General features: G+C 37.1%; 1 protein-coding gene across 2 annotated transcripts in view; it reads left to right on the top strand.

Annotated features, from left to right (window-relative positions):
• Nucleotides 1-11,790, top strand: part of LOC133529521 (mushroom body large-type Kenyon cell-specific protein 1) — a 320,655-nt gene extending 308,865 nt beyond the window's left edge. For both annotated transcript variants that reach the window (XM_061867252.1, XM_061867253.1), the window contains one exon: nucleotides 5,389-11,790. In XM_061867252.1, coding sequence (XP_061723236.1) covers nucleotides 5,389-6,760 — 1,372 coding nt within the window. In that variant the 3' untranslated portion in view covers nucleotides 6,761-11,790. The remainder of the gene's footprint in view (nucleotides 1-5,388) is intronic.
• Nucleotides 11,791-13,339: the final 1,549 nt, after the last annotated feature.

Here is a 13,339-nt window from a genome sequence, read left to right as displayed (position 1 = left end):
GTTCACATATTGATTAGTGTTTAGTACGGGTTAATACATTTGCTACTAAACGTAAGTACTATCTCGGACGATCGGTGTTCGAAATGACATTGACATGTCACAGTTTTCAATTGTTTGATTAAGATAAATGTAATGCCCGTGCAACAACAACGCTATATGCAACATTTAATTACTTTTTTATAACAAAAAAAATGTTAAAAAAATATTTTTTTTGTTTGGAAAATTAACTATGTCATGTAGTTTTCTTAAATTTACTTACCAATACCCCGAAGTTAACGGAATTCAATAAAAACGGTGTATATATCGTTGCCGATTGAAAATATGAAATATATTAAGTAATGTTTTTGTTCGAATCGATATATGTTTAGTTTGTTGTTCAAATCACCCCAAAGATGTCGCTGTCGCGTCGATGCAATCAAGATAACGGTAGTTCTTGATAGAGCCTATATATGAGAAAGTCATGTATATTCTATACCGAGTGCTTCCTGTAACAGGAGCAATAAATTAAACTGTAGGCTGTATTCTTCAAACTCACCAACATTAGTTCAGCAACTTCTAAAAATAACTTAGGTTTTAATTTTTATTACACATTGAAGTTAATTCTAAGACGCAATGTATTGCGAATTTTGTTACGTTTAAAGCGTGACAAGCAACGTCAACCACACTGTTGTCAGCGTACATTGAAAATAATAATAAAATTTCTATGTAAAAGATAAAATCTAAAGGATTCATAATTTTTAAAAGTTGTTAATCAAAAGTTATATCGTTTTAGGAGTACTATATATGGTTTAATTATTTGTTCGTGTTACAGGAAACACACGGTATAAATGATTGGTAACGTAGCAACTCCTTTAATAGTTATGTTTGCAAAAAATTAAAGAGAATGTAGCTATAATCATATTTACTCGTTAGTGCCTTCCGGGCGTATCCTAAATGTTTGGTGTTTTCCAAATGGTAGAATACATACTTTCCTAGAATTGCATTGAAACTAGCTAAGTTTCAAAGATATTCTAACATTTAGTTCCCTTGTTTACGAGTACAAGTCTACAACCAAGTCTTAAATAAGCTATTTGATTAGAAAATAACATATTTGAGGTAATACGATGTACAAAACTCATGAATACAAAAACTATGTTCGAGATTAAATACCGTGTTATTAAGGTTCCGTACCCAAAGGGTAAAACGGGACCCTATTACTAAGACTCCGCTGTCCATCCGTCTGTCTCTCTGTCCGTCCGTCACCAGGCTGTATCTCATGAACCGTGATAGTTAGACAGTTGAAATTTTCTCAAATGATGTTTTTCTGTTTCCGCTATAACAACAAATACTAAAAAGTACGGAACCATCGGTGGGCGAGTCCGACTCGCACTTGTCCGGTTTTTTTATTGAGCAAGCAAACATCAAAAACAATAAAAAATTAAAGCCATTTAGCCAGGATTTGAACCAGCATTAATTAAAACGATTACTAATGCTACAAATGAAGTAATCAAGACGAAAATTTACTTTTTAACTTACGATCTTCTTACTTAGATATCTTAAATGGCTTTATGCCAGACATCAAAATTCAAAACTCGCAAAGGAAAATGCAATTATGATTAGCCCTAATAAAGATACAAAATAAAATGAAACGCGAGACCTTTTTATAGGTCTCTGGGCACCTAGAGGATAAATACATCTTTCATAGTTGGTCACATATTATTTTAATGAACTTAATAAGCAATAATATAAAATTTAATATGTCAATTTAAATAAAAATACACATAAAAATTAAGTGACTGATAACGAAAATCATAACCACACCCATTTCGATCAGGTCGAAGACTTGGCAAACGAAACGCGACGTCATTTAGATAATGTGAGTGGAAAAAGGACAAATTGTACCAGGAAATGTTCTTGAACCCTTTAATGTAATCGGGTTCGAAATATATTGAAAAACAAGTACGAGTATGGTGATTAAAGGTTGTTGATCTTTTTACCTCATTGGCAGTACTTTGATTAATTTAATAACATACGTTATTTCCGTTGAATGCTGAACAAAAATTTAACTTCATATTTAATGTTTTATTAAAGAGATATGGAATAAAATTAACCAGTTAACTGCGTTATTTCACGTGTTTGAATAACTAATCTTCTAGTTTAGGTTAGTTTATAAATGATTTACATAAATGAAATATAAAATTTGATATGAGGGTAGGTAATTCCACGAGACTGTAACTTCAGTTACCAATTCTTTCGTCTGTTCTTACATTCATTAAGCAAATTTAAGTGTCTGTATGTCTGCCGTAGCCCTACAGGTAGATATCTGGATATCTAACTTCAACTTCAACATTTATTCAGCAAATAGGCCACAAGGGCACTTTTACACGTCAACATGGAATTTATATACAAGCAAAAACAAGCACATCAACAATTAAGTATAAAATACAATTTATTGAAAATATTAATGCAAACTACTTGAAGTATTATTGTTTAAAGAAAATGTAAGTGAATTATTATTATTACTTAGAGATGTATAAAGTCTCTAAACGTCGAATTACAAAAAATAGCTAAAGTAATCTTTTTTTTGTTTCTTCCTAGCGTTGTCCCAGCATATTGCCACGGCTCAAGGGAGCCTAGGGTCCGCTTTTGACAACTAATCCCAAGATTTGGCGTAGGCACTAGATTTTACGAAAGCGACTGCCATCTGACCTTCCAACCCAGAGGGTTAAACTAGGCCTTGTTGGGATTAGTCCGGTTTCCTCACGATGTTTTCCTTCACCGAAAAGCGACAGGTAAATATCTAATAACATTTCGTACATAAGTTCCGAAAAACTCATTGGTACGAGCCGGGGTTTGAACCCGCGACCTCCGGATTGCAAGTCGCACGCTCTTACCGCTAGGCCACCAGCGCTTTTTGCAGCTAAAGTAATAATAATACTAATAGAAACAAACAGATACAAAAATAAATTCAATAATTATTTAGAGATGTAAATATCTCTAAATGTCAGAACTAAATGACTTTTATCAAATTATCCTTAGAGATGTATAGAGTCTCTAAGAGTCAGAATTCCGTATACTTAAAACATTCATTAGAGTAAAAGAAACATACGAGAACCGAATGAGGTGTCTCACTGTAATTATACTCAAAAATAAAGTTAGCTTAAACAGACCAGTCTCCACAAACAGCACCCGTTCACGAGTATGACGCGTATCTCAGCCATCGCCTCCCTCAACCTTCATTCGGGAAAGTGGCGACCCGATCAACGACGCCACCGTAAGCAAAGACTTTTAAGCGAGCATGACATGTTCAAGCTAACGGGGTATATTAATATTTAAATAGTAATAACATGTAGCTATGAGACACAACATTTTGTGCTTGTATGTTATATAAAAGACGGCATAGCTACACAAAATTACTAGCTTAAATTAACTTAAATTTACTTAGAGATGTAGAGGTCTCTAAGTGTCAGAATCATTAAAAATATAGGTATACACAATCAAATTAAATACAAAATAAAAATGAAATTTTTGAGATGTATAAGGTCTCCAGGTGTCCAAAACTAAAACTAAATTAAACAATATAATAAAGCGAGAACATTATGTTCTCATGTGTCAATTCTACTGGACACTAATAGCATGCTTAATTCACAATGAACAGAAAACAATATTTATTTATCTGTTATCATCCTATCTACATCAAGCTATATACCGGCTTAAAGGCATCTCTATCGTCTAAAAAATCATTAAAATTTGCTTAATTAATATAAGAACTCACGAAAGAATTGGTAACTGACGTTACAGTCTCATGGAATTACCCATAATTGTAAATTGTTGCCCACGTGAATAACTGTAAAGTACCCAAACAAATGTCGTAAAATTGAAAAAGGTCGCCTTCTGGATTAGCAGGGTCTTGTTTCATTTATTCAAATGATAAAAAAAATTGCTTGTCTATTCCATTACAAAAAAATCGTGCTAGTTTTGTACAAACAAGTTACTTAGTTACTTTCGTACCTAAAACAGGAATACCGTGAAACTGTCCGTATTTAGACACCCTGGAAGACAAATATACATACATGTAGGTAAGTAGGTACCATATCTGCTGAGAAATCATAGAAATATCCATCAATACATAATGGATAAAAAATCATTTCTAGCGCATTCATTTGTGGCTTGATTACTGTTTACACAGTTCCAATTTGCTCTAGATAGATGTTTAATGGGTGTAGATATTTATCCTCCAGGGCAAAGTTGGATAGATTGATAATACTCAAATAAATTTAAGAAACTACCAGCTAAATATAAAGCTCAACACGTGTTTCACCTCTCTACGAGGCATTGTCAGGATTTGCTGGAGATGTTAATAGTCTGACGTCCGTCAAAAGAAAGCCAAAGATAGGTATATATGAGAATAGCCAAGTCGAAAGACAAATAAATATTAAAACTGTTCGTCATAAAACACAAAACAATACATTTTATCAGTCTGCAATATAGGTCAACACCTGGTCATCGGCTCGCAATCGGTCAAATATCTAAATTCAATATTTCAAAACACCAACACATTAATCCAAGATAAGCTAAATGCGAAATATTTACCCACGAACCTCCGATAACGGACTATGAATGCATCTTTATATTTTCCCTTTATTTCTCCACCGGCTTCTCAAATTAAACTTTCGATCCCTATCATTATAGTTGGAAATTGCTTGGTGGGTATGACCGTCTTCAGTTTCATCTTGTGTCTCGGTTTCTTATTTTTCGTTATGATTGACATTGGATTCTGGGCCCTATAGTTTAAAGGTAGGGTGTGATTTTGCGTGGGCGTGTGCAAGGATGCAAGGTCGATGGCCGCGACTATCGGTGCATTTTTATTTGTTTTGGCGAGCCAGGCGACCCAGATCGTGGGCCGTGGAATGAATTTATTCAGCTATCGATTGGGTTTTGTATAATATCGGTGCTGAAATGGAGATGCCGGTTGTGTTCTAACGTTGTCGCTTGTGGCATAGCACAATCCGGGTATATCGGGAAAACCTCCGCACGTGATATAGGGCAAAGGATTTTGCTTTTTTTATCCTTTACTGCGTTAGCACGATAGGTACGTGAAGATTAAACCTGATAGGACGCACTAGTCCTCTTGCAGATTTCCATGAACATCCTATTCTATTAAATTAAAAGGATTCTTAATTATTCGTGGATTAAACTTCAGCATAATCATGTACCACATACAAAACTATGAACACTGTGGAATACTTCCCTCATTTTAACACTGCTGATTTCTTCATTTGGCCTGATCTAAGATTGTTTTTGGGCTGCAACCTGTGCCTGACAATAATGTACCTATATTCTACAGAGCATAATAGAGTATTTCCACCAGGCAACTGTTCCAAATTAATGTCTGTTTGGTTGTTACAGATTGAAACGCGCAATAATCGATGGCGGGGCCGGCAACAGCACCGCGCGGCGGAACTACACCGAAGATGAGCTCCAGTCAGCGCTCCGAGATATCCAGTCCGGCCGGCTCGGCACCCGCCGGGCGGCCGTCGTCTACGGCATACCCCGGTCCACCCTCCGCAACAAGGTCAACAAATTTGGACTCGCCGCGGAACCCGCCGACTCCGACCCTGACTCCGACCCTGAACGACCCGACTCACCGCCCTCTGTCATCCTCAAAATACCCACATTCCCACCTCCTGACGATAAAAGCCCGTCACCCGCAACCCCAGCGGCACCAGTCGCCCCTGTAACTCCAATTCTGCCGCCACAACCACCCCTGAATACACCGTCTCCGCTCCTCCTGCCAGCGTCTGTCTTCGCTGACCCGCCTTCCTCTCAACATCTCTTCACGTCGTTGAGCGACGTCATAGCCAAGAGTATAAGCCAGAAGTTCCAACAGCCGCTAGAAAGGCCTCACGACTTCATGCGACTTCAACAAGACAGGCATGTTTCTGTCATTAAAACCCCACCAGATAGCTCTAGAAATTTCTCGGCTCCTAGTAACTCTCGCGCTCCTACGAACAACAATGGACAACCCGCTACGGGCAAAGGAACTAGACCTAAGAGAGGGAAGTATAGAAACTACGATAGGGATAGCCTGGTAGAAGCGGTGAAGGCCGTGCAGAGAGGTGAGATGTCGGTTCACCGTGCCGGCTCTTACTACGGCGTGCCGCATTCGACTCTCGAATACAAAGTCAAAGAGCGGCATCTGATGAGGCCGCGTAAACGCGAGCCGAAGCCGCCTCAAGACGTTAAGCCGCAACCTCCAAAACCGCCGCCGCCGAAGCCGATGACCAAGCCGTTCACCAACGGTCTCAACGGGCCCGAGACGTCCGGATATCCGCCGAGCTACTTTTGGCCGGGAGCTAGCTTCCCGGCTCCACCCGCGCCGGACCTTTACGCATCGCATATGATGCGTCGGCTTAGAGAAGAAGCGCCACCGCCGGCGAACGGGAGTTTTCTGGAGGGAATTATAAGGTCGAGTCTGGAAAGGCCGGGTGCGGCGTTGCTGCAGCGGTTGACAGGGGAGCCGCGACCGCCGGCGCCAAGCTCAGACGCACCGAGTCTCCTTCGGCGGCTAGCAGGAGGCGACGAGGAAGGTCCGCCGGCGCGCCGAGCTCGCATCGACTCCTCGGACCGCCAGCTCGCCGCCGAGATGCGGGAAGCGGTGCAGCGGCTCCGAGCGGACAAGATGCGGCCCCGCAACGGGACGCCCACGCCGCCCGCGTGCGGGGCGCTGTCGCCGCCGCCGCCGCCCGCGCCGCCCGCCGCGCCGCCCGACCGCGCCTAGTATCCGCAGTACTACCCTTTCCAGTGATACGTGACGTAATGGCGTCGCGTTCGCCCACGGATTTTGAAAGACGTTCCGATCTCCTCAGTCTTTGTGATAATTATTATGTAAAGTACATTCCGTTGGGAGAGGGAAGCGGCCGAAACGTAAATGTCGGCGTCAGCGGGCCTCGCCGGCCGCTCGGCCCCTCCGCGCACCGGTCGGATCTAACTCTGTGCCTGGGCCGTTAAAGTGTGCCCGTCTCAAGTTTCTACGTTACATTAGAGTGCAATAGACTACATCGTAAGGATTTTTCATACGAAACTCATGCATTATTTACATGTATACTGTTGTAGTGACAATAACGTTAGTTACAGGCTTTTTATTACATTACCGACGCTGGGTTTTCATTTGTTCACACAACTATAGCTACCGTAGTTCCGTTTCCGTTCCGCAACCGTCTTTAGTCCAGCTTTATCACATATATACATCGACACATAATCACCAAATAACACAATAGTTACCTACAGACACACCCAGTTCAATATATCACAGCTTTACTATGAAATATCACAATAAATAGTTATAGTACCACGTTCATGCTCCACTCTTGGTGACTTACAGTGTTATTCGCTGGGGTAATATAAAACTTTCAGGGAAAGACTTGTAGGATTTCCAACGTCTTGTAATATAAAACTATCGTTTTGTTAGTGACTGTTTGGCTGTAGATAGCTTGCCGTGGGTGTTTTGCGACGGCGGCAAGTGCTTTTAAAATTAAAATTTATTTGATGTCTATGATATCTGTCTGGGAGACGTTCGCAGCGATCGCCTATGGAATGATAGGTTAGGATACCACTGAAAGCCACGGAGACAAACCATTGTTCAAATTCTGGCAAATCTTTGAAGCCTCATTTTTGACCTTGTGTTTAAGTAAAAGACAACCAAAAGTTAACGTTATGAAATTTAACTATTTAAATAATTTTAAGTAATAAAAACAATGTAACAAATTAATTATAAAGCTAGCCATGAGTGTAAATGTTATCGATTTTTAAGTGAACTATTGCAGATTTTGTGCGGTGTTTTTATAATTAGATAGGTAATATATTGAATGAAATTATTAGCGCTATTGGGTAGTGTGGTGGGTGCGGCTGTCCCTCTCTGGCGAGGCGCGCGAGCAGCGCGTGCGAGCGGGACGCGATGCGACGCATGCGCATATTCGGGGCACGAACGGACTTATGTGCAATTATTATTTTGTATAAAATAGTAATTTAAAGTGTGTCTAAGCTAACACGTGGATTTCCATATTACTGAATGTGATATTTAGATATTACGAGTGCGGTCTGGCGAGCCGTGTCATACATACATATATACACGTACGTACATTAAATACATCTAGTGAACTTATATATTTTATGTACTATTATTGTATCTTAAGAAAATATATTCTTATTTTTCATGGTCCAAGTTTTAAATGTTTTATCGACTATACAAAAATATGGATAATCATTATTATATTCTTGTCGACTTTAAAAATTATTAGCCCAAAAATCCTCAAAAAAAATTGATATCTTCAAATTTGTGAAATTTTTTGGTGTTATATCGAAAGTATATTAATGAAGTACGAGATGAAAAAAATGTATACGCTCTCCCAAAAGTAAAATTTAGGTAAAAACTATTTGGATAGAATTATCGTACGATTACTTATTGTAAGTTATGTGTAAATGTCGCCTCATGGAAATTAAGAAGTCTTTGTATTATGTATGTAATTGAAATATACATATATTATATACACGTTAAAATTATATGTCCTAACCTTTTTCTTCGGAGACCACGACATGCAAAATAGGACCTGAATACTCTCGACATTTCGACATTTTTTTAATTTCATCTTCATTCTGACTGTAAAGGCGTCTACATGCACTAGAATTCAAATTACAGTCGAAATATCCAAAAACGAAATACATATCCCAAATGCCGTGATGTCGAATGAATTCTCAAGAGAAAAAAAAAAACAAAAATTTTTATATTCAAAATTTACTAGTCGATAGCATCTTTCAATTTTGTTAACGTTTATTTTCGATGTCTTTTAATGTTTAAGATTACATCTACATTTATTTAATCTATCATGCATTTAATATTAACTTTGTATGATGTAAATCTGTCTACTTGTGACGTCATTACCATCGCCACCCCGGACCGCATTTCGGTTGCGTTTGAGAAAAATTCAAAAATCGAACAATTTAATTTAAAAATACGTACCTACACCAATCTGTGTGTTACGCCTGACAATTGTTGATAGCTTAAAAACGGTTAAATCATGTAAGTTGTACAGAAATCATAGGATGGGACAATTTGCAAAGAGAATTTTAGATTTTAATAAACATTCCGTTTAGAATGTTATTAGATTTTTTTTAATTATAATATAAATATTTTTTCCATCGGGAACAAATCATTACGTTGTTTAATCTTATTTGTAACGTTAGTTATTTTTTAAGCGGCTTTATTTTTTAATGACCTACGATTATAATATTATATTGAGATGTTATACATGTTTTTTGTGCAAAGTGTTTGGGGCTTGAGGCCCGAATAAAGAGAGTTGCGACTGATAAGTAGTAGAAACAAGTAAAGTCAGGTATCCTGGGACATTAACCAGGTTACCTGGGCTCGGCCTGTACAAATGGTTTACACCGCCTTAACACTTAAAATGTTATACGGCAATCTCTATTACAAGTGTAAATAATTACCAATTGTAAAAACTATGTACCTGTTATGTCAAAGTGGAAGCGACATAGCGTAGGTATCAGAGGTCCTCCTCCAGTCACACTAACGTACGAATTTACAAGTGCGACAGAGAGGCAACACGTCGAACGTGGTTCGCGGTAGGTCCTCAATACATCTAAAAAAATTGATAGTTTTTTTTTTTACGTAATTGACGTAAAAAGAAAAGACAGCGGGGTTGCCAGCTTAAAAAATGGCTGTTTCATATAATTGGTTAATTATTTACATCTTGATGAAAATGTTACTTATCATTTACCAAATTGCATTTTAAGAATAAATTCAAAGAACAAGAATAAGGTATAAATGCGTAATAATAAATGAATTGTGACATTTCGTCTTAGAGATGCCGGATTTATTAGTGAATCATTTTTATTGTATATTGTTCAATCATTTTTCCACATAGTTTAAGAATTTTAGTTAAATACTGTAGCGTAATTTTTAATTAATAGGTAGCCGGTAGTAATTCTTTAATATGTTTGTTATTTTTTTTTTGTAAATGTAATACAATTTGCCGTAAGGGTTAGGTTAGGTCTTGAACGGTCCTCGACTGGTCCAGGAACAAAAAAGACAATGAAGGGAAGTTGCATTTTTATCTAGAAACTTAGTGAATCTTAAAAATTCCACGAGACATTTTTGTGAAAGTTATTTTATAAAATACTTTTTTATACACAGGTTTCCGAACGCATGAAAACGTCGCGTGGATCGCTTCATCTTTCAATTTTTAAATTTGACATTTGAGTAATCAATTTTTAAATTTAAAAATCGAAGGTCTTGTAAAATGTTGCCAGGAGTATGATTTCTGAGCAAGTGTCGTGCGCATGGTTGTTTTATGCCTGTATTTGTGTAGTTGACTGTATGCCAACCAGACGGCAACCATTTTTTGTACTGGCAATCGCCAGTGAAATATGTTGCTTGTGGCAACACTACGAAGTACTTAGTGTTGCTAGCCTGATTGAGAACGGTCTACATTGACGCGTTTCCTCTAAGTAAATGTAAGTTTCACCTTTATTGTCACTAATTGTTTTCCTTTACAACTGTATGTATTTCTAGAGGATTAATTTTAATAATTATTGTAATATTACTACAATAATTGACTTATTATTATTGACATTTAGAATTACTGAGGAAAGGTACGACAGTTAAGGTTTTGAAGTAAGCGTGGAATGTTGACACATTCGTTTTTTTTTAAATTATGTACAACACGAAGCATTTAATTTTAGACATATTAAATATAATGTTATCTTTATAAAATGAGGGATAGTGTAAAATTCAAATACAATATTATCATCATGTATTTATTAAAAAAGAAAACGCTTTTAACGGAGTAACATCACACTGCTGAGGATTTATAACGAAAATTTTTGCATTGGAAATCTTTGGAAAGTAAAGCTTTTTTTTGTGATTAGAAAAATTATGATTAAAAATCAGGCAATGGACCAATAATGTATGACATAGAAGACGCTGTTATTTCCTAATATTGATTGAAAGGCTCATGTTTTTTTTTAATAATATAAATAGGTACCTAATCTGCTACAGGAGCTAACAAGATCAAATTATAATATTGTTATTTAATTATTGAGTACAAGTTTTAATGGAATATTTTTTTTTCAATATACCTTACTCGCTTCTATATTTTTTGTTATTTTGTTCCTTTAGTTTTATATAATTATCATTGTTTAGTTTTCTTAACAGAATTAAAGAAATCAAAACGCATTCATACAGCGTTTCGTTTATTTTTTTTCACTATATTTTATATTTTCACTTCCTTATTAAAGTGATGGTTGATGATTTATGAAATCACCTCGAATTGTTACGAATTGGCGTTTAAATGTGATTGGCATAACTTAATTGTATTAAATCTAGTCAAATTTTTAGGAAAGGGTGAGAAAATTCGAAAAGCAAAGCTTAAGACAAATTGACTGACACATTGATAGTTAAAAAACGTCCAAAACCCGTCGCTTGGCGACGCAAAAGTTGATTTGAAATTGTGGAATTGTAGATGACGTATAGTGGGGTTTATTGGGATTGGCGCTTGTTTTACCTGGCAACACTAATAAAGCACGCGCCAATCCTCTCCGTGGAGACTATACGGAACCATTTCTTACGTATACTTGTAATTACGTAGCATCATTTTGAAGTGAATTTTCCAAATGTAATGTCCTTTACTATAAGATCTTTATATCTTACGTTATCTTGACGGCTGGTTAGGTAGGTGTAAAGATGTGCGAGGATATTTAAAACCTGTATACAATAAATTTCATTCATTTGTTGAATTATGCTTTGTTTTATTTATAATCCTTTTTAATACTTAGTGATGTATGGGCATTGTGAATGTCATCTCGCTTTGTGTGGTAGGGCACAGCACAGCGGATGTCATTCCAGATCTGGAGCAGAGCCCAACTGGGGAAGCACCTTACTGAAAAACACAGCAAAATAACCCTAGACTCATAGTGTTGTGTTACTGCCGGTAAGCCAGAGCTCAACGTTAAAGTGTTAGGGTCGGCAACACGCATGTAACTCCTCTGGAGTTGAGGGCGTCCATAGGCTACGGAGAATGCTTACCATCAGGCGGGCCGTATACTTGTTTGCCACCGACGTAGTATAAAAAAACAAATTAAATTAAAATCTACACAATTAACTACCCATAAAAAAATAATTATTGTTTTACGATTTTTTTCTATATAGAAATTTCGTAGCTTTAGAAAACTTCAAGAGGGCACATCAGTATTCTATAATCTATTTGCTAAAATATATTATCAGATTAATTCTTAATCACTGCTGCACTGCACACATAGTGCTACATCGTAGCTCGTCGCGTAGCAGCTGTGCTATAACCGCGAAAATCGAAGTTTGTCAATTGCGGGCATTTTTCTGTCACTCTAATTAGGTCTTAGAGAGAGCAAAAGAGAGAGATCCCCGCAATTTGCGAATTTCGGGTTTCACGGTATGCCCCCTGTTTCCAGATTTGTAGCAGAAACATCGGGTAGAGTCTTCGAGCAACACCGGCTTCCGACACGTCGGAAGGGAGGAGCCTAAGATGAGCCTAAGCGATATCTTACGAACAAATCATTCTGCCATTTTTGCGGGGGGAAACGTGCACACAGTCGCACTTCTCACTCACTACATACAAAATCGAATCTGTAATGACGACACAAATACAAAGAAAATGACACACGTCAAAGTCATTGGTACGAGCCAGGATTTGTACCCGCGACCTCCGGGTTGATTTCTGACGTCATATCCACTCGGCCACCACCGCTTAATAATAATTCCGCTTATTAATATATTCTAATTAATTGCATTTTGCATAAAAACAGGAAGTATTATGATATAATTTCGTGATATGGACTCATACTAAGGTTTTGTTTAATTCATTTTGTTATTATACAATTATACAATTATACAATTCATTTCATAAATATACAATCATACATCCCGCAAATATACAATTCATTTCATTCATTGTTCTGCAGAAGAGGGCTATTCGTGCAATATATAAAATGTACCATAGAGACACACTTAGAGATAAGTTTAAGGACATTAACATAATGACAGTGCACTGTCAATATATTTATGAGAATATTCTGTATGTACATAAAAACATTGCCAGTTTTAAGAAAAACTGTGAAATACATAATATTAATACTAGAAATAAGCATAAGCTCGCAGTGCCCTTCACTAGGCTCCATAAAATTAAGAAATCATTCATGGGTAATTGTGTAAGATTTTACAATAAACTTCCTAATATTATAACTGAATTGTCTGTTAGTAAATTTAAAAATTATGTAAAACGTAAGCTTATCTCTAAAGCCTATTATAGCA

Source organism: Cydia pomonella, chromosome 21 (genome assembly GCF_033807575.1).
Source record: "Cydia pomonella isolate Wapato2018A chromosome 21, ilCydPomo1, whole genome shotgun sequence".
NCBI lineage: Eukaryota > Metazoa > Arthropoda > Insecta > Lepidoptera > Tortricidae > Cydia > Cydia pomonella.
The sequence above is the reverse complement of the archived record's forward strand: the minus strand, read 5'-3'. Positions and strand labels throughout refer to the sequence as shown.